Source organism: Danio aesculapii, unplaced genomic scaffold (genome assembly GCF_903798145.1).
Source record: "Danio aesculapii unplaced genomic scaffold, fDanAes4.1, whole genome shotgun sequence".
Lineage (NCBI taxonomy): Eukaryota > Metazoa > Chordata > Actinopteri > Cypriniformes > Danionidae > Danio > Danio aesculapii.
In genome coordinates, this window is record NW_026613826.1 from 5,039 (window position 1) to 30,386 (window position 25,348).

General features: G+C 43.8%; 1 protein-coding gene across 1 annotated transcript; it reads left to right on the top strand.

Annotated features, from left to right (window-relative positions):
• Window positions 1-1,187: 1,187 nt before the first annotated feature.
• Window positions 1,188-25,344, top strand: LOC130220432 (uncharacterized; the record flags this gene model as incomplete). The annotated part of the gene is made up of 75 exons (XM_056452721.1): window positions 1,188-3,426; window positions 4,224-4,252; window positions 4,433-4,454; window positions 5,900-5,927; window positions 6,006-6,069; window positions 8,428-8,621; window positions 8,711-8,811; window positions 8,968-9,086; window positions 9,177-9,347; window positions 9,467-9,666; window positions 9,751-9,863; window positions 10,025-10,131; window positions 10,272-10,448; window positions 10,626-10,834; window positions 10,924-11,021; window positions 11,171-11,217; window positions 11,313-11,334; window positions 11,468-11,495; window positions 11,578-11,653; window positions 11,745-11,894; window positions 11,980-12,188; window positions 12,282-12,385; window positions 12,543-12,661; window positions 12,776-12,943; window positions 13,063-13,262; window positions 13,347-13,459; window positions 13,621-13,727; window positions 13,868-14,044; window positions 14,222-14,430; window positions 14,520-14,617; window positions 14,767-14,813; window positions 14,909-14,930; window positions 15,064-15,091; window positions 15,174-15,249; window positions 15,341-15,490; window positions 15,576-15,784; window positions 15,878-15,981; window positions 16,139-16,257; window positions 16,372-16,539; window positions 16,659-16,858; window positions 16,943-17,055; window positions 17,217-17,323; window positions 17,464-17,640; window positions 17,818-18,026; window positions 18,116-18,213; window positions 18,363-18,409; window positions 18,505-18,526; window positions 18,660-18,687; window positions 18,770-18,845; window positions 18,937-19,086; window positions 19,172-19,380; window positions 19,474-19,577; window positions 19,735-19,853; window positions 19,968-20,135; window positions 20,255-20,454; window positions 20,539-20,651; window positions 20,813-20,919; window positions 21,060-21,236; window positions 21,414-21,622; window positions 21,712-21,809; window positions 21,959-22,005; window positions 22,101-22,122; window positions 22,256-22,283; window positions 22,366-22,441; window positions 22,533-22,682; window positions 22,768-22,976; window positions 23,070-23,173; window positions 23,331-23,449; window positions 23,564-23,731; window positions 23,851-24,050; window positions 24,135-24,247; window positions 24,409-24,515; window positions 24,656-24,832; window positions 25,010-25,218; window positions 25,308-25,344. Coding segments are annotated over exons 1-75 (11,103 nt in total), but the record flags the coding sequence as incomplete, so codon positions are not given.
• Between the last annotated feature and the right edge of the window lie 4 nt (window positions 25,345-25,348).

Below are 25,348 nucleotides of genomic sequence, written 5' to 3' on the forward strand. Positions count from 1 at the left end.
GCATGTCAACAAATGCTGGATCTACATTAGTTGAAGGATCAACCATAACCGAAAGTCCGACAACTGAAACATCTACAGAACCAAACACTGCATTCCCTGAAACATCAGCTAATGTCCCTACATCAACCGAAGCTCATACAGCAACAGTTAGCAAGTCAACAAATCCTGGATCTACAATCGTTGAAGCTTCAACTGTTACTGAAAGTCCGACAACTGAAACATCTACAGAACCAAACACTGCATTCCCTGAAACATCAGCTAATGTAGCTACATCAACCGAAGCTCATACAGCGACAGTTAGCATGTCAACAAATCCTGGATCTACAATCGTTGAAGCTTCAACCATAAACGAAAGTCGGACAACTGAAACATCTACAGAACCAAACACTGCATTCCCTGAAACATCAGCTAATGTAGCTACATCAACCGAAGCTCATACAGCTACAGTTAGCATGTCAACAAATGCTGGATCTACATTAGCTGAACCTTCAACTATAACTGAAAGTCCGACAACTGAAACATCTACAGAACCAAACACTGCATTCCCTGAAACATCAGCTACTGTAGGTACATCAACCGAAGCTCATACAGCTACAGTTAGCATGTCAACAAATTCTGGATCTACAATCATTGAAGCTTCAACCGTTACTGAAAATCCGACAACTGAAACATCTACAGAACCAAACACGACATTCTCTGAAACATCAGCTAATGTTCCTAGTACACTCGAGGCACATACAGCTACAGTAAGCATGTCAACAAATGCTGGATCTACATTAGTTGAAGGATCAACCATAACCGAAAGTCCGACAACTGAAACACCTGCAGAACCAAACACTGCATTCCCTCAAACATCAGCTAATGTCTCTACTTCAACCGAAGCTCATACAGCAACAGTTAGCATGTCAACAAATTCTGGATCTACAATCGTTGAAGCTTCAACCGTTACTGAAAGTCCGACAACTGAAACATCTACAGAACCAAACACTGCATTCCCTGAAACATCAGCTAATGTAGCTACATCAACCGAAGCTCATACAGCGACAGTTAGCATGTCAACAAATGCTGGATCTACATTAGCTGAACCTTCAACTATAACCGAAAGTCCGACAACTGAAACATCTACAGAACCAAACACGACATTCCCTGAAACATCAGCTAATGTTCCTAGTACACTCGAGGCACATACAGCTACAGTTAGCATGTCAACAAATCCTGGATCTACAATCGTTGAACCTTCAACCATAACCGAAAGTCCGACAACTGAAACATCTGCAGAACCAAACACTGCATTCACTGAAACATCAGCTAATGTTCCTAGTACACTCGAAGCTCATACAGCTACAGTTAGCATGTCAACAAATTCTGGATCTACAATCGTTGAAGCTTCAACCATAACCGAAAGTCCGACAACTGAAACATCTGCAGAACCAAACACTGCATTCCCTGAAACATCAGCTAATGTTCCTAGTACACTCGAAGCTCATACAGCTACAGTTAGCATGTCAACAAATCCTGGATCTACAATTGTTGAAGCTTCAACCGTTACTGAAAGTCCGACAACTGAAACATCTACAGAACCAAACACTGCATTCCCTGAAACATCAGCTAATGTAGCTACATCAACCGAAGCTCATACAGCGACAGTTAGCATGTCAACAAGTGCTGGATCTACATTAGCTGAACCTTCAACTATAACCGAAAGTCCGACAACTGAAACATCTGCAGAACCAAACACGACATTCTCTGAAACATCAGCTAATGTTCCTAGTACACTCGAGGCACATACAGCTACAGTTAGCATGTCAACAAGTGCTGGATCTACATTAGTTGAAGCTTCAACTACAACCGAAAGTCCGACAACTGAAACATCTACAGAACCAAACACTGCATTCCCTGAAACATCAGCTAATGTCCCTACATCAACCGAAGCTCATACAGCAACAGTTAGCATGTCAACAAATTCTGGATCTACAATTGTTGAAGCTTCAACCGTTACTGAAAGTCCGACAACTGAAACATCTACAGAACCAAACACTGCATTCCCTGAAACATCAGCTAATGTCCCTACTTCAACCGAAGCTCATACAGCAACAGTTAGCATGTCAACAAGTGCTGGATCTACAATTGTTGAAGCTTCAACCGTTACTGAAAGTCCGACAACTGAAACATCTGCAGAACCAAACACTGCATTCCCTGAAACATCAGCTAATGTTCCTAGTACACTCGAAGCTCATACAGCTACAGTTAGCATGTCAACAAATGCTGGATCTACAATCGTTGAAGCTTCAACCGTTACTGAAAGTCCGACAACTGAAACATCTACAGAACCAAACACTGCATTCCCTGAAACATCAGCTAATGTAGCTACATCAACCGAAGCTCATACAGCGACAGTTAGCATGTCAACAAATGCTGGATCTACATTAGCTGAACCTTCAACTACAACCGAAAGTCCGACAACTGAAACATCTGCAGAACCAAACACGACATTCTCTGAAACATCAGCTAATGTCCCTACTTCAACCGAAGCTCATACAGCAACAGTTAGCATGTCAACAAATGCTGGATCTACATTAGCTGAACCTTCAACTACAACCGAAAGTCCGACAACTGAAACATCTACAGAACCAAACACTGCATTCCCTGAAACATCAGCTAATGTTCCTAATACACTCGAGGCACATACAGCTACAGTTAGCATGTCAACAAATGCTGGATCTACAATCGTTGAAGCGTCAACCATAACCGAAAGTCCGACAACTGAAACATCTACAGAACCAAACACTGCATTCCCTGAAACATCAGCTAATGTTCCTACATCAACCGAAGCTCATACAGCTACAGTTAGCATGTCAACAAATTCTGGATCTACAATTGTTGAAGCTTCAACCGTTACTGAAAGTCCGACAACTGAAACATCTACAGAACCAAACACGACATTCACTGAAACATCAGCTAATGTCCCTACATCAACCGAAGCTCGTACAGCGACAGTTAGCATGTCAACAAGTGCTGGATCTACATTAGCTGAACCTTCAACTATAACCGAAAGTCCGACAACTGAAACATCTGCAGAACCAAACACTGCACTACCTGAAACATCTGCTGATGTCCCTACTTCAACCGAGACACATACAGTTATTTTACCTATATCTTTAGAAACACCAATATCTGTTGCAAGTGCACAAACAATTACACAATCTGTTGCAACATTATCACAACCTATAGGTGTTTCTGTAACTGCAAAAGAGGCAACATCTGCAGGTGCTGAAACATCTGCTGAACTAAGAACTATCATTTTTTCAAGTCCATCAGAGACAGTAACTGTAACTACTGAAGGACCAAACCCCAGTGGTTCTGCAACAGATGAAGCAGCACAGGTTTCCCACACAAACCCCACATCCCTAACTAGTGTTTGGATCCGTGAGTCCACAAGCATGCTTTCTCACCTACACACATGCAGGCTTTTTGTACTTTAATCTGTGATTTTGTGTTTTGATTTATTAATTGTTTTATATTCCGTCACTTAATCAACCACCCTTCCACTAAGGTTAACTTTTGAAGAAAACATTCTAACATTTCAACATGTTCAGAAAAAAAACACTGTGTATGATTCTCACTGGTAACGGAATATTGTCCCAAAACATCAAACAGGTGTTATTATTCAGAATACCTGGATATAAGCACACACACACACACACACACACACACACACACACACACACACACACACACACACACACACACACACACACACACACACACACACACATTGCACTTAGAAATCGGGCCCTCCAGGATGTCGCGATTCCACAATCACTGAATGTAACGCAAGATCAAGTATTCACTCGCTCATTTTCTTTTCAGCTCAGTCCCTTTACAAAAGCAAGTAAATGTTGCTAAATTTTGCGGAGCTCACAATTTGTTTTTTAATTGCTGTTGATATCCGGCAATTTTAAACAAACCAGAAAAAAAAACAGAAAATCCTTTTATTTGAAACATTTTAAACATTTTTACGAAATCCTGGAGGAACTAAAAAAAACATTTATTCCATCAAAAATATGACTTTATACTGTTTTAGTATATATTAACTTCTCAAACCTTTAATTAAACATATTAAAGTGCTTCATGTAAGTTCATAAGAGTGCCTCAAGATTACAGTAACTGCATATTCTTCTCTCTCTCTCTCTCTCTCTCTCTCTCTCTCTCTCTGTCCATAGCAACAGCCGTGAGTCCAGGTAATGCTCAGGTAAGTCCAGAAAAATGCTGCTCTTTCAAATTTTGCTTCACAAAATCAAAAGTATTTTTGCAAAAATAACAAATTTTAATAAATCAAAAGCTCATTCACTGATGATTAAACAAGCCTGTCGGTATAATGTGAAAGTGCATCCACAATGTTCATTATTAACAGTTTTTTCTTAATTTTCAGTGCAACGCAACACGTTCAAATGGTGAGTTTACTTAACAATCCATTTGCAAGTGACACAACTCTGCAAAACAAAATATGAAGGAAATGTGCGATAATACAGCTCATAAATGACCTAGCGTCTGTACTGAGTCAACAAAACCAGGTAGCATTGAGGCGGCGCCCTCTTGTGGATGTTTCAGACACATTACACCTGCGTGTCATGGGCAATAAACTGTTTACATCAACAACTTCCTTATTTCTTGCTTACTGTTAATTCATGCTTTCTTAGGTTGGGGCCCCTGATAGAATCTCGTTTTGGGGGCCACAAAAGTGCACGGGACTACAGAATCATCCTAAATTATGTTGGTTTGGTGGCGTTCCCACTAATGATCCAGATCAGTGATTCGCTAGTCAGTAATTAAGTAAATATATAGGTTTTCTGTGCACCTTTACTCAGTTGAGCACTTTAACTTTTACTAGAGAATCATTTCATTATAATTTTGTGATTTGTTTTGACATCCAGCACTTTAAGAAATTAACTAATTAATTTACTTGCATTTGCCAATGCCAGATGAAGTGTAATCCCATATAAAAATCTGAAAGCAACATGCATTTCAAAATACTGCAAAAATCACCATTTACATTTTTTTCATACATTTCAATTACAACAATGTACATATATGTTAAAATATATTAGCTAGCATGTTATATATCCTCAAATGGCCATATGTAAGATTTCCATAGGCATGAGACTTTTTCAGTCACTTCACTATACATTCACTATAATGTAAAAAAAAAGGCCTCTGGGGGGCGGTAAAAGACTGCAAAGTGAGTTTACAGACAGAAAAGCTCAGCAGAAGAAGAGATGCACTGATCCTGCAGGTGGTGCTGTTGGGCAGTATTAGAGGACAAAAGAAGGGATATCTCCTCCATTTCAACACTCTGTTTGCTTAGGTTACTGATAAGGCCAGTTTATTTGTAGTACCCATTATATACAAAATAAGAGCTCAACACACTTTAAAGATGTCAAGACACATGAAAAATATTGAAATGTAAAGAAATAAGCAGATAGTAACTGCTCAGGTGTGTGTTCGCGAATGGTGTTGTGTGATGGAGTTCACTCTGCTGCTGCAGGAGGTGTTTGTAGAGCTTCATCATTTCTTGGTTCTATCCCCTCGTTGGGCTCAGTGGAGCCGTATTCACATTGCTCCGCAGCAGTGAAAGAAAGACCCTCATGTTAACAATGTTAGCTCTTTTTTTTTTTGCAAACAATGAACCTTTTTGAGAAGCATCTCAGAAATGCCCACAGGCTCTTCATCAGTAGTAAATATCCTCATTAGTTTCATGAAGTGCTGTCCAAGAATTGTTTTTATTCCAGATGTCCTCAGCAGTCTTGCTCATGACAGAAAGCAGCAGTTTCTTCTGAAATACAGTCAGATTCTTCAGAGAGTACATGCAAACTAATGAATGTCATTGTTTTTTCTCTAGAAACAGAATCATGCAGTCTCACTACTCCGTAAGTATTCATCTTGATTAACATTCAGAGATTGTATTTGGTGTAAATCTAAAAATCCCTTATTTCCTACTGTTACAGAAGCACCAACAATCAAACCCTGGACCGCTGTAATCCCATTCATCTCAGAAACTTCAGCTCTCTGGTGAGTGAACTCTCTCTCTCTGCTACTTCTCCAACTCTGCTCATAAAACAATTCAATGTTGCAATCGTTGTTGTTAAACTGATACACTAGGCATTGATAATAATATTAATATGTCCCAACCCTGTTCCTGGAGGCACATATTTTGGATGTCTCCCTCATCTGACCCATTACCTTCAGGTTTTGGAGTCTCTTCTTATGATCTGATGAGTTGATTCAGGTGTGTTTGTTTATGGAGATGTTGAAAATGTGTACTATTGGTGTGCCTTCAGGAGCAGGGTTAGGAAACACTGTATTATCCTAACCCTAATTTATAAATGAGGAATACAGCAAGCGATTGATCATAAACATAGTTGATGTAACCAGGCTCAGAAATCTAAATCAAGCTTCGGTTCGGTGTGAAGCCATTGAGGCTTAATTCCTATCAATCTGCACTACTATAAAGGAGGACAAGCATACTCAGAGTCTACAGTTTAAGCGGTGGCGTTTGTGGTATTGTGTAATACATCGCTTATATATAAAGATGAAATATTAACATTTTAAAATGGCTGTCACTTTAAATAACCTTTCAAAAGCCAGTAGGCATCTGCCTCTTTTTATTAAGGTTTTCTTGGATTAGCTTTGGTTTTTCTGTCTTTTCTGCGTTGTTGGATCAAAGATATTTTTAAATGCTATGCAAATGTAAAGGAACAGTTTCGATTGTAATACATTTCAAAATGTAGTTTATAGCACAACCTTCTGCATCATTACTTCAGTCTTCAGAAACAAGTCGGATCCTCCAGAACTCAGTATAATCTAATGAAATATTTCAGGTTATTGTCAATATTGTCGCTCAATAGATTTGAGAAACGAGGTGTATTTTTCAGAAGTTCAGAAGGTATTTATAACATCATAAATGTCTTTACTGTCACTTTTAATCCATCCCTTCTGAATAAACATGTTAATAAAATAAAAACACTGTAATGAAAAGCAGTGCACGTTTTCAGACATCTCATTTTTGCTTTAAACCAGAGGGATTGTTGTATGATTATAGAAAGATGAGATGAGACAGACTAAACCCTTATGACCTGTGGCAACATTCTCAGGACACTTTCAGGAAATCTGCCTGTTATTAAGCTTTGTGAAGCATTGTGATGTTATTCAAATACTGATTTGATTTATATTTACATATATTTGTCTAGCAGATGATTTTATCCAAAGAATCTTGTAAAACAGAAGAACAATAGAAGCAATCAGATCAACAAAAGAGTCACAATATATTTATATTAGTATTATAAGTGCTGTGATGAAGCCCACTAACCTAACATGGTATACACAGCATTGGAGTTTTTAACAAATATTACAAAAATGTTATGTAATACAATATATAAAGAGCTATTAATAACAGGTCCAGTTGGAACCAAAATATGCTGTTGTTGTTTTTGTTTTTCATAGCTCAAGTTGAGATAGTCAAAGGGATGGTCAATAGGCAATATATCTCATGTCTAATTTATTTATTTAGTAATGGACATAAGAGATAAAAGTACATTCAGTTTGTAATTTTAGCCTATGCTGTCTAATTTTAATTCTTAATCCGTTTGGGTAAATTTATGTGGAAAAGACGACAATATAAACAAGAAATATGAATCCTCAAAATGAAGAACAAGGAATAAAATGCAAAACAGAAGAAAATAATTAAAATACAGAATTACAAGCTATCACAACTTTTCAGAAATGACTATAAACTGACAAATGTCACTGTCCTGTAGTTTTTCATTATTGATATTTGCCACAGATCTTTTACAGTATGGATCATCATTATTTTAATAAAAACTATGGACGCTAAAACACACGGCTGAAGGGCTTAAGAGAAAATCCTGCAATATCTCCATAAGAGATGCTTGACGGTGTCCTATTTAAATGGTCATGATTCATGACTTTTTGTTTTCAAATCCAGATTCTAAACACAGTGGATAACACTGCAAACCAACTACAATGTTTATCAAACAGCAAAACTAGTTTTTCTCAAGAGAGCCTTCAATTCTACAAAATGAGCTTGGAAAGATTGTTCGTCCACACTAAATGTTGTGTTTCTCCTTGTAAGAAAAGCACATTTAACCACATTTATTCCTCTGCTGGAAAACAATCCTGCTTTGCTAATTATCATCTATATAGAGTTTTATTCACATTTTGTGTGCTCAGATTTTTATTTCTGAAATAATTTTCTTTCATGCTTGCAATCAGCCGAATTATCATAATTTATCAGTGATAACTGCAATTAGTTTCTACGGCCTGGATGCTCCATTGCTTCTTGAACTGTTATTCACTTAGGATTGTCTGTGATGTGAGTGATGAAACATCTTTTTATTTTTTGTCATTCAGGGAGTTTCTTCAATCGAGAACATTACTGACACGTTTGGTACTTTAGCCACACTGACTGCGGAGAATGCGCAGAACGTGGAGTTTGTTCAGTCATGGCTGTGTGTCAAGCTGATTCCAATCCTCCCGTTCGTGAGCTCAGACTTCATCTACAACATGAGCAAGATAAACTTTTCATGTGTCACCTTCCAGGAAATGTATGAGAAATGGATTCTGAATGCTCTGATGTTACAAAGAAACAAAATGAAAATGTGGCTTGACCATCAATGTTTGTTTTTGTATATAGAGTCATAACACTCAGTGAGCAGGGAACGCAAATCAATGAGACAATACAGTCCTCCATCTACACCCAATTCATTAAGCCATTCTTGTCTAGACAACATTCAGGTGTGGATTTTTTTATTTTAGTGATGTGTTAAAAAGGGCTTTTGAGAGCACAAAACTGATATGTTGATTAAACAAAAATAAACTATTATGTTCATTAGATTGCTGTTTCAAAAAAAAAAATCTTCACATTTCTTCAATATTCTATGTTAAATCCAGATGCTGCCTGTATTTCTAACAATATAAGCAGCGCTGACTGGCTCAAAGAGAATTTTGGTGAGTTCACCAACTATGCCACCTTAAAGGACCTTCAAACTCTAAACAGAGATTTTTACAATGTAAGTAGACATTCATGTTTTCCATTGACAACATTGTTGTTCTTTAATGTCTCAATTGTTAATAAAACTGCTGTCTTCAATTTGATTCAGTTTCTCATATCATTACCACTGCTGAACCCTACCCAAGTAGCTGAGCTCACACTGAGCTCTGGAGCGCTGAACAGCACAGATAAGATCGGTGCTGTGTTCGACAGGCTGGAGAAAGGCAACTCTTTTGTGAACGTGGAAGAGTTTCTGATGGAACTAAACGCAGCTTCAGAGGCAAGTCGATCTGTCGAAATGTGTAGCTGAGGTGGTGTGAAAGATCTGGAGAGAAAGGCCGGGAATATGGGGCTTTTCCTCGCTGTGCCGTTCACGCTCTTGTTGTTGTGTCTCTGCAGATTCTTCAAATCAGCCCTACTGTGAGCGACGTGATGATGAACCGCACCTTCACAATCATTGAAGCTAAGTTCGAGGTGTTTGAGACCCACGATTGGGTGGTGTGGTTTGAAGAGAATCTCATTCCTATCCTGCCCAGTTTCAGCACACAAATGCTGCTTAAGGTCACAGTTACGGTCAACTGCACCAACTACCATGTGATGTGAGTTTCTGAAATTAGAGAGAGAACATTTGGGTGTCTGCACCGAGATGTCCTCCTTATCACCCCTGTTTGTCTTTGCTGCAGCGTTGAGGGACTGGGAATGGCTTTCGAGAAAATGACATCGATCAGGAGGCAGGAGATAGCCAACGTTCTGGTGGGGCACCTGAAGGCAGCTGCTGCCCAATTCAGCACGCCAGGTAGACCTTCCAGAACACGCCTTTCCGGCATCTCCTTGATGTCGGGACGGCGTGTGTTGCTAGTTTTGTTTCAGCTGACGGCTCAGGGTTGTTGTGTGTCAGATGCAGAGCAGTGTACCGATGTAGGCTGACCTTCCTCCACCCTTGCCTTTTAAATTCAGGTTGCAGACAGAATACTGAAAGCGATGCTAAATGGCTTGACATCAACTTGGGTCAATTCTCCTCGCTGGCCAGTTATTCAGACCTCAAGGCCTTGAACATCAGTGTGGTAATAAAAAATACTTTGTTTTTTCTATTTGTCATATTTCTGTCTTCAGGTAGCTTTTATCCTAAGTTGGGCAGGCAGCAAAGCACCAGCTGTCAGGCGTAATGTCTGTTGGCGTTGTGTTTTTGCTTTGTTCACCTTAGTTGGCAGCTCTGGAATCCCTGTCACCTGATCAGAAAGCAGAGCTGCTGTTGGATCGGTCCACCCATGCTCTAGAAAATGTGACGGTGGTGCAGGAGGTGTTGACCAGCATCCTGAAATCCCCAGATAAGAATCAGCTTGAGAACTTCTTTCAAACATTTGTTGAAGTGAGCAAGGAGGTGAGTCGCGTTATTTTGTTTGTTTGTTTGTTTGTTTTGTTTATGAAGTGATTAGCCTACATGAGCGGAAATGAAATGTTTTAAAACAAGCTGGCCATGTTTTGTTTTTGTTTGTTGCCATTGTGGTAAAATTCCTGTCCTCTTCCCCTCCTCCTCTTACCCTCACCCCACCTTCAGGAAAATATAACCTACATCGCAAACGTGGCTGTCCGAGAGACAATGCTGAATCTGACCTTGACGGCTCTGGCTCCCAAACTTCCCCTGTTTGAAACAAGTGACTATGCGCTGTGGTTCCAAATCAATCTGGTGGTCCTGCTGGCCAGCTTCAATCCTTCAGTGCTGGAGGTCATCCCTGTCAACATCACCTGTGATTCTTACCAAGCAATGTAAGCAAACTGGCCCACTTGGCTTCACCACCTTATTTGTTCCATTGAAATACAAAGTAGGCAATGTGCACTGTTGTTTGTTTCAACAGGCTGAAAGGCATGGAGGCGGCTTTGGCAGATCTTCCACCCCAAGTTGGAGAACAGCTCAAGCTGAGTGTAGACAAACTTCAAAAGTCACCACCAGAAGGTATGGTCTATGTAATACTACTGGAAGAAATAAGCAATGCATTGTCGGTTGGCAGAGCCAAACAGTTGCGACGAAAAGTGTTTGAACGTAATTGATATGAAAGTGCCCTCCCGTTGACCGATATCTCTTATGTCTTGGCTACTCTTCAGGCTGCACGCCTCCTACCACTCCCCCCAGCGTGTCCCCTACCGCAGTTGTAAGTACTTAATTTTTTGCCGTTCTGTTTGAGTTGGGAAAAGCCGTTGCTAATTGCTATCTCTTCTCTTCTTGCTTTACCTTCCATCTCACCAGTGTGAAGAAACATTAGTCGATGGTAAGTCCGAATAAACATTGCTATCCTGGGTTTTGAGACTAAAATGAATAATTTGTTCATTTTCAATTTGCTATAAAATTGCGAGATGGCTATAAAGATCTTCATCTGATCATTTTTTGCTCTTTCTTTGCAGAAAAGACGCTATGTGCAGGTGTTAACAGGTGAGTTTCATTGTGGTGTCTTGCATTGCGGTAGGCTTTGAGATAGGGGTGTAAATGGAAATCATGCTTTTGTGTCTTGCAGTGTACAACTTCAGCCGTCAGGCAGTGTCTCTGCTCCCTTGTGCAACTTTAGCCTTTCTGAATATGCCTGCTCTTCAGTAAGTCTTTCGCGAACCGTGCACCCATTTGCCAACCTTTGCAAAGAGTCCTGTTTTTGCAATGCCACAAATCTGTCCTCTCCCTCCAAAGGTTGCATCCTCTCTGTCCTCTGACAACCTCAACAAACTGCTGACTTGCAAGGCGGCAACCGTCATGAGCAACAGCACAGAGACATGGAAGCTTTTGTTCCAGAAAGTTGCTGGAGTTTTGGAGAATGCGCTGTCCGCGTACTCCAGCCAGGTAGGTGCAGCCCTGCTTTTGCCCAGACGGAAGTCAAGCGCTGCTGTGGAGCTCTGTGTTGACATTTGTGCCTTTGCTTCCCCAGAACCTCAGCAACGGTTTGCCTGTATCCAGCGTTCTCGATGCCATCGGAGAGGTGACCATCAGCAACTTCAGCGCTTCAGAGCTGACAAATGCCAGCTTCATTGCAGCCTGGTTCCAGGTGCGGCTGACCCCGTTCTTGCCATCTGTCTCTGTGGAATTTCTGTCCTGCCTGAGTACCAAGAACTTCAGCTGCGATTCCTACCAAGCCGTGTAAGTAACCTCAGTGTTGTGCAATTCCTGAAGTGCTGATTCAGAGAGTGAGGTCTGGCAATTTATTATGGCCGTTGTTCTTTCTCGATTTAGGGTGCTGGCTCTCAGCCATCAAGCATCCTTCATGGAGGCGGAGACCAAACAGGACGTCTTCCGTGCTTTCATCCAACCCTTCCTCTCCAGAGATGACCTGACAGGTACTTTTTAGGCCCGTCACTGTCTCAATTTTTCATCCGTCTTGCCGTAGTTCTCAAAGCATCCTTCGGTGTCTCAGCTTGTGACAAATATTGCAGCTTGCTAATCATTTGTACGGTGCTTCTGTTGAATCCCAACAATGTTCCATGTTCTGTGCAGATGCTGCTTGTCTGGCTAAAATGACCAGCAGCGCTGAATGGCTTGAGAAGAACTTTGGCCAGTTCTCCGGCTATGCTGCCGTGGAGTATTTACAAAGACTGAATGCAAATTTCTCCAGTGTGCGTAACTGATATCTTTCTCCTGCCGTGCTTCTTCTTTTTTATTCTTCTTCCGTTTTTGACTTGAGAGGGGCTTCACCTGTCATAACATCTGCTTTCCATCTCGTTCTTTAGTTTGAATCGCTGTCACTGCTGAACCCTACCCAAGTAGCTGAGCTCACACTGAGCTCTGGAGCGCTGAACAGCACAGATAAGATCGGTGCTGTGTTCGACAGGCTGGAGAAAGGCAACTCTTTTGTGAACGTGGAAGAGTTTCTGATGGAACTAAACGCAGCTTCAGAGGCAAGTCGATCTGTCGAAATGTGTAGCTGAGGTGGTGTGAAAGATCTGGAGAGAAAGGCCGGGAATATGGGGCTTTTCCTCGCTGTGCCGTTCACGCTCTTGTTGTTGTGTCTCTGCAGATTCTTCAAATCAGCCCTACTGTGAGCGACGTGATGATGAACCGCACCTTCACAATCATTGAAGCTAAGTTCGAGGTGTTTGAGACCCACGATTGGGTGGTGTGGTTTGAAGAGAATCTCATTCCTATCCTGCCCAGTTTCAGCACACAAATGCTGCTTAAGGTCACAGTTACGGTCAACTGCACCAACTACCATGTGATGTGAGTTTCTGAAATTAGAGAGAGAACATTTGGGTGTCTGCACCGAGATGTCCTCCTTATCACCCCTGTTTGTCTTTGCTGCAGCGTTGAGGGACTGGGAATGGCTTTCGAGAAAATGACATCGATCAGGAGGCAGGAGATAGCCAACGTTCTGGTGGGGCACCTGAAGGCAGCTGCTGCCCAATTCAGCACGCCAGGTAGACCTTCCAGAACACGCCTTTCCGGCATCTCCTTGATGTCGGGACGGCGTGTGTTGCTAGTTTTGTTTCAGCTGACGGCTCAGGGTTGTTGTGTGTCAGATGCAGAGCAGTGTACCGATGTAGGCTGACCTTCCTCCACCCTTGCCTTTTAAATTCAGGTTGCAGACAGAATACTGAAAGCGATGCTAAATGGCTTGACATCAACTTGGGTCAATTCTCCTCGCTGGCCAGTTATTCAGACCTCAAGGCCTTGAACATCAGTGTGGTAATAAAAAATACTTTGTTTTTTCTATTTGTCATATTTCTGTCTTCAGGTAGCTTTTATCCTAAGTTGGGCAGGCAGCAAAGCACCAGCTGTCAGGCGTAATGTCTGTTGGCGTTGTGTTTTTGCTTTGTTCACCTTAGTTGGCAGCTCTGGAATCCCTGTCACCTGATCAGAAAGCAGAGCTGCTGTTGGATCGGTCCACCCATGCTCTAGAAAATGTGACGGTGGTGCAGGAGGTGTTGACCAGCATCCTGAAATCCCCAGATAAGAATCAGCTTGAGAACTTCTTTCAAACATTTGTTGAAGTGAGCAAGGAGGTGAGTCGCGTTATTTTGTTTGTTTGTTTGTTTGTTTTGTTTATGAAGTGATTAGCCTACATGAGCGGAAATGAAATGTTTTAAAACAAGCTGGCCATGTTTTGTTTTTGTTTGTTGCCATTGTGGTAAAATTCCTGTCCTCTTCCCCTCCTCCTCTTACCCTCACCCCACCTTCAGGAAAATATAACCTACATCGCAAACGTGGCTGTCCGAGAGACAATGCTGAATCTGACCTTGACGGCTCTGGCTCCCAAACTTCCCCTGTTTGAAACAAGTGACTATGCGCTGTGGTTCCAAATCAATCTGGTGGTCCTGCTGGCCAGCTTCAATCCTTCAGTGCTGGAGGTCATCCCTGTCAACATCACCTGTGATTCTTACCAAGCAATGTAAGCAAACTGGCCCACTTGGCTTCACCACCTTATTTGTTCCATTGAAATACAAAGTAGGCAATGTGCACTGTTGTTTGTTTCAACAGGCTGAAAGGCATGGAGGCGGCTTTGGCAGATCTTCCACCCCAAGTTGGAGAACAGCTCAAGCTGAGTGTAGACAAACTTCAAAAGTCACCACCAGAAGGTATGGTCTATGTAATACTACTGGAAGAAATAAGCAATGCATTGTCGGTTGGCAGAGCCAAACAGTTGCGACGAAAAGTGTTTGAACGTAATTGATATGAAAGTGCCCTCCCGTTGACCGATATCTCTTATGTCTTGGCTACTCTTCAGGCTGCACGCCTCCTACCACTCCCCCCAGCGTGTCCCCTACCGCAGTTGTAAGTACTTAATTTTTTGCCGTTCTGTTTGAGTTGGGAAAAGCCGTTGCTAATTGCTATCTCTTCTCTTCTTGCTTTACCTTCCATCTCACTAGTGTGAAGAAACATTAGTCGATGGTAAGTCCGAATAAACATTGCTATCCTGGGTTTTGAGACTAAAATGAATAATTTGTTCATTTTCAATTTGCTATAAAATTGCGAGATGGCTATAAAGATCTTCATCTGATCATTTTTTGCTCTTTCTTTGCAGAAAAGACGCTATGTGCAGGTGTTAACAGGTGAGTTTCATTGTGGTGTCTTGCATTGCGGTAGGCTTTGAGATAGGGGTGTAAATGGAAATCATGCTTTTGTGTCTTGCAGTGTACAACTTCAGCCGTCAGGCAGTGTCTCTGCTCCCTTGTGCAACTTTAGCCTTTCTGAATATGCCTGCTCTTCAGTAAGTCTTTCGCGAACCGTGCACCCATTTGCCAACCTTTGCAAAGAGTCCTGTTTTTGCAATGCCACAAATCTGTCCTCTCCCTCCAAAGGTTGCATCCTCTCTGTCCTCTGACAACCTCAACAAACTGCTGACTTGCAAGGCGGCAACCGTCATGAGCAACAGCACAGAGACATGGAAGCTTTTGTTCCAGAAAGTTGCTGGAGTTTTGGAGAATGCGCTGTCCGCGTACTCCAGCCAGGTAGGTGCAGCCCTGCTTTTGTCCAGACGGAAGTCAAGCGCTGCTGTGGAGCTCTGTGTTGACATTTGTGCCTTTGCTTCCCCAGAACCTCAGCAACGGTTTGCCTGTATCCAGCGTTCTCGATGCCATCGGAGAGGTGACCATCAGCAACTTCAGCGCTTCAGAGCTGACAAATGCCAGCTTCATTGCAGCCTGGTTCCAGGTGCGGCTGACCCCGTTCTTGCCATCTGTCTCTGTGGAATTTCTGTCCTGCCTGAGTACCAAGAACTTCAGCTGCGATTCCTACCAAGCCGTGTAAGTAACCTCAGTGTTGTGCAATTCCTGAAGTGCTGATTCAGAGAGTGAGGTCTGGCAATTTATTATGGCCGTTGTTCTTTCTCGATTTAGGGTGCTGGCTCTCAGCCATCAAGCATCCTTCATGGAGGCGGAGACCAAACAGGACGTCTTCCGTGCTTTCATCCAACCCTTCCTCTCCAGAGATGACCTGACAGGTACTTTTTAGGCCCGTCACTGTCTCAATTTTTCATCCGTCTTGCCGTAGTTCTCAAAGCATCCTTCGGTGTCTCAGCTTGTGACAAATATTGCAGCTTGCTAATCATTTGTACGGTGCTTCTGTTGAATCCCAACAATGTTCCATGTTCTGTGCAGATGCTGCTTGTCTGGCTAAAATGACCAGCAGCGCTGAATGGCTTGAGAAGAACTTTGGCCAGTTCTCCGGCTATGCTGCCGTGGAGTATTTACAAAGACTGAATGCAAATTTCTCCAGTGTGCGTAACTGATATCTTTCTCCTGCCGTGCTTCTTCTTTTTTATTCTTCTTCCGTTTTTGACTTGAGAGGGGCTTCACCTGTCATAACATCTGCTTTCCATCTCGTTCTTTAGTTTGAATCGCTGTCACTGCTGAACCCTACCCAAGTAGCTGAGCTCACACTGAGCTCTGGAGCGCTGAACAGCACAGATAAGATCGGTGCTGTGTTCGACAGGCTGGAGAAAGGCAACTCTTTTGTGAACGTGGAAGAGTTTCTGATGGAACTAAACGCAGCTTCAGAGGCAAGTCGATCTGTCGAAATGTGTAGCTGAGGTGGTGTGAAAGATCTGGAGAGAAAGGCCGGGAATATGGGGCTTTTCCTCGCTGTGCCGTTCACGCTCTTGTTGTTGTGTCTCTGCAGATTCTTCAAATCAGCCCTACTGTGAGCGACGTGATGATGAACCGCACCTTCACAATCATTGAAGCTAAGTTCGAGGTGTTTGAGACCCACGATTGGGTGGTGTGGTTTGAAGAGAATCTCATTCCTATCCTGCCCAGTTTCAGCACACAAATGCTGCTTAAGGTCACAGTTACGGTCAACTGCACCAACTACCATGTGATGTGAGTTTCTGAAATTAGAGAGAGAACATTTGGGTGTCTGCACCGAGATGTCCTCCTTATCACCCCTGTTTGTCTTTGCTGCAGCGTTGAGGGACTGGGAATGGCTTTCGAGAAAATGACATCGATCAGGAGGCAGGAGATAGCCAACGTTCTGGTGGGGCACCTGAAGGCAGCTGCTGCCCAATTCAGCACGCCAGGTAGACCTTCCAGAACACGCCTTTCCGGCATCTCCTTGATGTCGGGACGGCGTGTGTTGCTAGTTTTGTTTCAGCTGACGGCTCAGGGTTGTTGTGTGTCAGATGCAGAGCAGTGTACCGATGTAGGCTGACCTTCCTCCACCCTTGCCTTTTAAATTCAGGTTGCAGACAGAATACTGAAAGCGATGCTAAATGGCTTGACATCAACTTGGGTCAATTCTCCTCGCTGGCCAGTTATTCAGACCTCAAGGCCTTGAACATCAGTGTGGTAATAAAAAATACTTTGTTTTTTCTATTTGTCATATTTCTGTCTTCAGGTAGCTTTTATCCTAAGTTGGGCAGGCAGCAAAGCACCAGCTGTCAGGCGTAATGTCTGTTGGCGTTGTGTTTTTGCTTTGTTCACCTTAGTTGGCAGCTCTGGAATCCCTGTCACCTGATCAGAAAGCAGAGCTGCTGTTGGATCGGTCCACCCATGCTCTAGAAAATGTGACGGTGGTGCAGGAGGTGTTGACCAGCATCCTGAAATCCCCAGATAAGAATCAGCTTGAGAACTTCTTTCAAACATTTGTTGAAGTGAGCAAGGAGGTGAGTCGCGTTATTTTGTTTGTTTGTTTGTTTGTTTTGTTTATGAAGTGATTAGCCTACATGAGCGGAAATGAAATGTTTTAAAACAAGCTGGCCATGTTTTGTTTTTGTTTGTTGCCATTGTGGTAAAATTCCTGTCCTCTTCCCCTCCTCCTCTTACCCTCACCCCACCTTCAGGAAAATATAACCTACATCGCAAACGTGGCTGTCCGAGAGACAATGCTGAATCTGACCTTGACGGCTCTGGCTCCCAAACTTCCCCTGTTTGAAACAAGTGACTATGCGCTGTGGTTCCAAATCAATCTGGTGGTCCTGCTGGCCAGCTTCAATCCTTCAGTGCTGGAGGTCATCCCTGTCAACATCACCTGTGATTCTTACCAAGCAATGTAAGCAAACTGGCCCACTTGGCTTCACCACCTTATTTGTTCCATTGAAATACAAAGTAGGCAATGTGCACTGTTGTTTGTTTCAACAGGCTGAAAGGCATGGAGGCGGCTTTGGCAGATCTTCCACCCCAAGTTGGAGAACAGCTCAAGCTGAGTGTAGACAAACTTCAAAAGTCACCACCAGAAGGTATGGTCTATGTAATACTACTGGAAGAAATAAGCAATGCATTGTCGGTTGGCAGAGCCAAACAGTTGCGACGAAAAGTGTTTGAACGTAATTGATATGAAAGTGCCCTCCCGTTGACCGATATCTCTTATGTCTTGGCTACTCTTCAGGCTGCACGCCTCCTACCACTCCCCCCAGCGTGTCCCCTACCGCAGTTGTAAGTACTTAATTTTTTGCCGTTCTGTTTGAGTTGGGAAAAGCCGTTGCTAATTGCTATCTCTTCTCTTCTTGCTTTACCTTCCATCTCACTAGTGTGAAGAAACATTAGTCGATGGTAAGTCCGAATAAACATTGCTATCCTGGGTTTTGAGACTAAAATGAATAATTTGTTCATTTTCAATTTGCTATAAAATTGCGAGATGGCTATAAAGATCTTCATCTGATCATTTTTTGCTCTTTCTTTGCAGAAAAGACGCTATGTGCAGGTGTTAACAGGTGAGTTTCATTGTGGTGTCTTGCATTGCGGTAGGCTTTGAGATAGGGGTGTAAATGGAAATCATGCTTTTGTGTCTTGCAGTGTACAACTTCAGCCGTCAGGCAGTGTCTCTGCTCCCTTGTGCAACTTTAGCCTTTCTGAATATGCCTGCTCTTCAGTAAGTCTTTCGCGAACCGTGCACCCATTTGCCAACCTTTGCAAAGAGTCCTGTTTTTGCAATGCCACAAATCTGTCCTCTCCCTCCAAAGGTTGCATCCTCTCTGTCCTCTGACAACCTCAACAAACTGCTGACTTGCAAGGCGGCAACCGTCATGAGCAACAGCACAGAGACATGGAAGCTTTTGTTCCAGAAAGTTGCTGGAGTTTTGGAGAATGCGCTGTCCGCGTACTCCAGCCAGGTAGGTGCAGCCCTGCTTTTGTCCAGACGGAAGTCAAGCGCTGCTGTGGAGCTCTGTGTTGACATTTGTGCCTTTGCTTCCCCAGAACCTCAGCAACGGTTTGCCTGTATCCAGCGTTCTCGATGCCATCGGAGAGGTGACCATCAGCAACTTCAGCGCTTCAGAGCTGACAAATGCCAGCTTCATTGCAGCCTGGTTCCAGGTGCGGCTGACCCCGTTCTTGCCATCTGTCTCTGTGGAATTTCTGTCCTGCCTGAGTACCAAGAACTTCAGCTGCGATTCCTACCAAGCCGTGTAAGTAACCTCAGTGTTGTGCAATTCCTGAAGTGCTGATTCAGAGAGTGAGGTCTGGCAATTTATTATGGCCGTTGTTCTTTCTCGATTTAGGGTGCTGGCTCTCAGCCATCAAGCATCCTTCATGGAGGCGGAGACCAAACAGGACGTCTTCCGTGCTTTCATCCAACCCTTCCTCTCCAGAGATGACCTGACAGGTACTTTTTAGGCCCGTCACTGTCTCAATTTTTCATCCGTCTTGCCGTAGTTCTCAAAGCATCCTTCGGTGTCTCAGCTTGTGACAAATATTGCAGCTTGCTAATCATTTGTACGGTGCTTCTGTTGAATCCCAACAATGTTCCATGTTCTGTGCAGATGCTGCTTGTCTGGCTAAAATGACCAGCAGCGCTGAATGGCTTGAGAAGAACTTTGGCCAGTTCTCCGGCTATGCTGCCGTGGAGTATTTACAAAGACTGAATGCAAATTTCTCCAGTGTGCGTAACTGATATCTTTCTCCTGCCGTGCTTCTTCTTTATTATTCTTCTTCCGTTTTTGACTTGAGAGGGGCTTCACCTGTCATAACATCTGCTTTCCATCTCGTTCTTTAGTTTGAATCGCTGTCACTGCTGAACCCTACCCAAGTAGCTGAGCTCACACTGAGCTCTGGAGCGCTGAACAGCACAGATAAGATCGGTGCTGTGTTCGACAGGCTGGAGAAAGGCAACTCTTTTGTGAACGTGGAAGAGTTTCTGATGGAACTAAACGCAGCTTCAGAGGCAAGTCGATCTGTCGAAATGTGTAGCTGAGGTGGTGTGAAAGATCTGGAGAGAAAGGCCGGGAATATGGGGCTTTTCCTCGCTGTGCCGTTCACGCTCTTGTTGTTGTGTCTCTGCAGATTCTTCAAATCAGCCCTACTGTGAGCGACGTGATGATGAACCGCACCTTCACAATCATTGAAGCTAAGTTCGAGGTGTTTGAGACCCACGATTGGGTGGTGTGGTTTGAAGAGAATCTCATTCCTATCCTGCCCAGTTTCAGCACACAAATGCTGCTTAAGGTCACAGTTACGGTCAACTGCACCAACTACCATGTGATGTGAGTTTCTGAAATTAGAGAGAGAACATTTGGGTGTCTGCACCGAGATGTCCTCCTTATCACCCCTGTTTGTCTTTGCTGCAGCGTTGAGGGACTGGGAATGGCTTTCGAGAAAATGACATCGATCAGGAGGCAGGAGATAGCCAACGTTCTGGTGGGGCACCTGAAGGCAGCTGCTGCCCAATTCAGCACGCCAGGTAGACCTTCCAGAACACGCCTTTCCGGCATCTCCTTGATGTCGGGACGGCGTGTGTTGCTAGTTTTGTTTCAGCTGACGGCTCAGGGTTGTTGTGTGTCAGATGCAGAGCAGTGTACCGATGTAGGCTGACCTTCCTCCACCCTTGCCTTTTAAATTCAGGTTGCAGACAGAATACTGAAAGCGATGCTAAATGGCTTGACATCAACTTGGGTCAATTCTCCTCGCTGGCCAGTTATTCAGACCTCAAGGCCTTGAACATCAGTGTGGTAATAAAAAATACTTTGTTTTTTCTATTTGTCATATTTCTGTCTTCAGGTAGCTTTTATCCTAAGTTGGGCAGGCAGCAAAGCACCAGCTGTCAGGCGTAATGTCTGTTGGCGTTGTGTTTTTGCTTTGTTCACCTTAGTTGGCAGCTCTGGAATCCCTGTCACCTGATCAGAAAGCAGAGCTGCTGTTGGATCGGTCCACCCATGCTCTAGAAAATGTGACGGTGGTGCAGGAGGTGTTGACCAGCATCCTGAAATCCCCAGATAAGAATCAGCTTGAGAACTTCTTTCAAACATTTGTTGAAGTGAGCAAGGAGGTGAGTCGCGTTATTTTGTTTGTTTGTTTGTTTGTTTTGTTTATGAAGTGATTAGCCTACATGAGCGGAAATGAAATGTTTTAAAACAAGCTGGCCATGTTTTGTTTTTGTTTGTTGCCATTGTGGTAAAATTCCTGTCCTCTTCCCCTCCTCCTCTTACCCTCACCCCACCTTCAGGAAAATATAACCTACATCGCAAACGTGGCTGTCCGAGAGACAATGCTGAATCTGACCTTGACGGCTCTGGCTCCCAAACTTCCCCTGTTTGAAACAAGTGACTATGCGCTGTGGTTCCAAATCAATCTGGTGGTCCTGCTGGCCAGCTTCAATCCTTCAGTGCTGGAGGTCATCCCTGTCAACATCACCTGTGATTCTTACCAAGCAATGTAAGCAAACTGGCCCACTTGGCTTCACCACCTTATTTGTTCCATTGAAATACAAAGTAGGCAATGTGCACTGTTGTTTGTTTCAACAGGCTGAAAGGCATGGAGGCGGCTTTGGCAGATCTTCCACCCCAAGTTGGAGAACAGCTCAAGCTGAGTGTAGACAAACTTCAAAAGTCACCACCAGAAGGTATGGTCTATGTAATACTACTGGAAGAAATAAGCAATGCATTGTCGGTTGGCAGAGCCAAACAGTTGCGACGAAAAGTGTTTGAACGTAATTGATATGAAAGTGCCCTCCCGTTGACCGATATCTCTTATGTCTTGGCTACTCTTCAGGCTGCACGCCTCCTACCACTCCCCCCAGCGTGTCCCCTACCGCAGTTGTAAGTACTTAATTTTTTGCCGTTCTGTTTGAGTTGGGAAAAGCCGTTGCTAATTGCTATCTCTTCTCTTCTTGCTTTACCTTCCATCTCACTAGTGTGAAGAAACATTAGTCGATGGTAAGTCCGAATAAACATTGCTATCCTGGGTTTTGAGACTAAAATGAATAATTTGTTCATTTTTAATTTGCTATAAAATTGCGAGATGGCTATAAAGATCTTCATCTGATCATTTTTTGCTCTTTCTTTGCAGAAAAGACGCTATGTGCAGGTGTTAACAGGTGAGTTTCATTGTGGTGTCTTGCATTGCGGTAGGCTTTGAGATAGGGGTGTAAATGGAAATCATGCTTTTGTGTCTTGCAGTGTACAACTTCAGCCGTCAGGCAGTGTCTCTGCTCCCTTGTGCAACTTTAGCCTTTCTGAATATGCCTGCTCTTCAGTAAGTCTTTCGCGAACCGTGCACCCATTTGCCAACCTTTGCAAAGAGTCCTGTTTTTGCAATGCCACAAATCTGTCCTCTCCCTCCAAAGGTTGCATCCTCTCTGTCCTCTGACAACCTCAACAAACTGCTGACTTGCAAGGCGGCAACCGTCATGAGCAACAGCACAGAGACATGGAAGCTTTTGTTCCAGAAAGTTGCTGGAGTTTTGGAGAATGCGCTGTCCGCGTACTCCAGCCAGGTAGGTGCAGCCCTGCTTTTGCCCAGACGGAAGTCAAGCGCTGCTGTGGAGCTCTGTGTTGACATTTGTGCCTTTGCTTCCCCAGAACCTCAGCAACGGTTTGCCTGTATCCAGCGTTCTCGATGCCATCGGAGAGGTGACCATCAGCAACTTCAGCGCTTCAGAGCTGACAAATGCCAGCTTCATTGCAGCCTGGTTCCAGGTGCGGCTGACCCCGTTCTTGCCATCTGTCTCTGTGGAATTTCTGTCCTGCCTGAGTACCAAGAACTTCAGCTGCGATTCCTACCAAGCCGTGTAAGTAACCTCAGTGTTGTGCAATTCCTGAAGTGCTGATTCAGAGAGTGAGGTCTGGCAATTTATTATGGCCGTTGTTCTTTCTCGATTTAGGGTGCTGGCTCTCAGCCATCAAGCATCCTTCATGGAGGCGGAGACCAAACAGGACGTCTTCCGTGCTTTCATCCAACCCTTCCTCTCCAGAGATGACCTGACAGGTACTTTTTAGGCCCGTCACTGTCTCAATTTTTCATCCGTCTTGCCGTAGTTCTCAAAGCATCCTTCGGTGTCTCAGCTTGTGACAAATATTGCAGCTTGCTAATCATTTGTACGGTGCTTCTGTTGAATCCCAACAATGTTCCATGTTCTGTGCAGATGCTGCTTGTCTGGCTAAAATGACCAGCAGCGCTGAATGGCTTGAGAAGAACTTTGGCCAGTTCTCCGGCTATGCTGCCGTGGAGTATTTACAAAGACTGAATGCAAATTTCTCCAGTGTGCGTAACTGATATCTTTCTCCTGCCGTGCTTCTTCTTTATTATTCTTCTTCCGTTTTTGACTTGAGAGGGGCTTCACCTGTCATAACATCTGCTTTCCATCTCGTTCTTTAGTTTGAATCGCTGTCACTGCTGAACCCTACCCAAGTAGCTGAGCTCACACTGAGCTCTGGAGCGCTGAACAGCACAGATAAGATCGGTGCTGTGTTCGACAGGCTGGAGAAAGGCAACTCTTTTGTGAACGTGGAAGAGTTTCTGATGGAACTAAACGCAGCTTCAGAGGCAAGTCGATCTGTCGAAATGTGTAGCTGAGGTGGTGTGAAAGATCTGGAGAGAAAGGCCGGGAATATGGGGCTTTTCCTCGCTGTGCCGTTCACGCTCTTGTTGTTGTGTCTCTGCAGATTCTTCAAATCAGCCCTACTGTGAGCGACGTGATGATGAACCGCACCTTCACAATCATTGAAGCTAAGTTCGAGGTGTTTGAGACCCACGATTGGGTGGTGTGGTTTGAAGAGAATCTCATTCCTATCCTGCCCAGTTTCAGCACACAAATGCTGCTTAAGGTCACAGTTACGGTCAACTGCACCAACTACCATGTGATGTGAGTTTCTGAAATTAGAGAGAGAACATTTGGGTGTCTGCACCGAGATGTCCTCCTTATCACCCCTGTTTGTCTTTGCTGCAGCGTTGAGGGACTGGGAATGGCTTTCGAGAAAATGACATCGATCAGGAGGCAGGAGATAGCCAACGTTCTGGTGGGGCACCTGAAGGCAGCTGCTGCCCAATTCAGCACGCCAGGTAGACCTTCCAGAACACGCCTTTCCGGCATCTCCTTGATGTCGGGACGGCGTGTGTTGCTAGTTTTGTTTCAGCTGACGGCTCAGGGTTGTTGTGTGTCAGATGCAGAGCAGTGTACCGATGTAGGCTGACCTTCCTCCACCCTTGCCTTTTAAATTCAGGTTGCAGACAGAATACTGAAAGCGATGCTAAATGGCTTGACATCAACTTGGGTCAATTCTCCTCGCTGGCCAGTTATTCAGACCTCAAGGCCTTGAACATCAGTGTGGTAATAAAAAATACTTTGTTTTTTCTATTTGTCATATTTCTGTCTTCAGGTAGCTTTTATCCTAAGTTGGGCAGGCAGCAAAGCACCAGCTGTCAGGCGTAATGTCTGTTGGCGTTGTGTTTTTGCTTTGTTCACCTTAGTTGGCAGCTCTGGAATCCCTGTCACCTGATCAGAAAGCAGAGCTGCTGTTGGATCGGTCCACCCATGCTCTAGAAAATGTGACGGTGGTGCAGGAGGTGTTGACCAGCATCCTGAAATCCCCAGATAAGAATCAGCTTGAGAACTTCTTTCAAACATTTGTTGAAGTGAGCAAGGAGGTGAGTCGCGTTATTTTGTTTGTTTGTTTGTTTGTTTTGTTTATGAAGTGATTAGCCTACATGAGCGGAAATGAAATGTTTTAAAACAAGCTGGCCATGTTTTGTTTTTGTTTGTTGCCATTGTGGTAAAATTCCTGTCCTCTTCCCCTCCTCCTCTTACCCTCACCCCACCTTCAGGAAAATATAACCTACATCGCAAACGTGGCTGTCCGAGAGACAATGCTGAATCTGACCTTGACTGCTCTGGCTCCCAAACTTCCCCTGTTTGAAACAAGTGACTATGCGCTGTGGTTCCAAATCAATCTGGTGGTCCTGCTGGCCAGCTTCAATCCTTCAGTGCTGGAGGTCATCCCTGTCAACATCACCTGTGATTCTTACCAAGCAATGTAAGCAAACTGGCCCACTTGGCTTCACCACCTTATTTGTTCCATTGAAATACAAAGTAGGCAATGTGCACTGTTGTTTGTTTCAACAGGCTGAAAGGCATGGAGGCGGCTTTGGCAGATCTTCCACCCA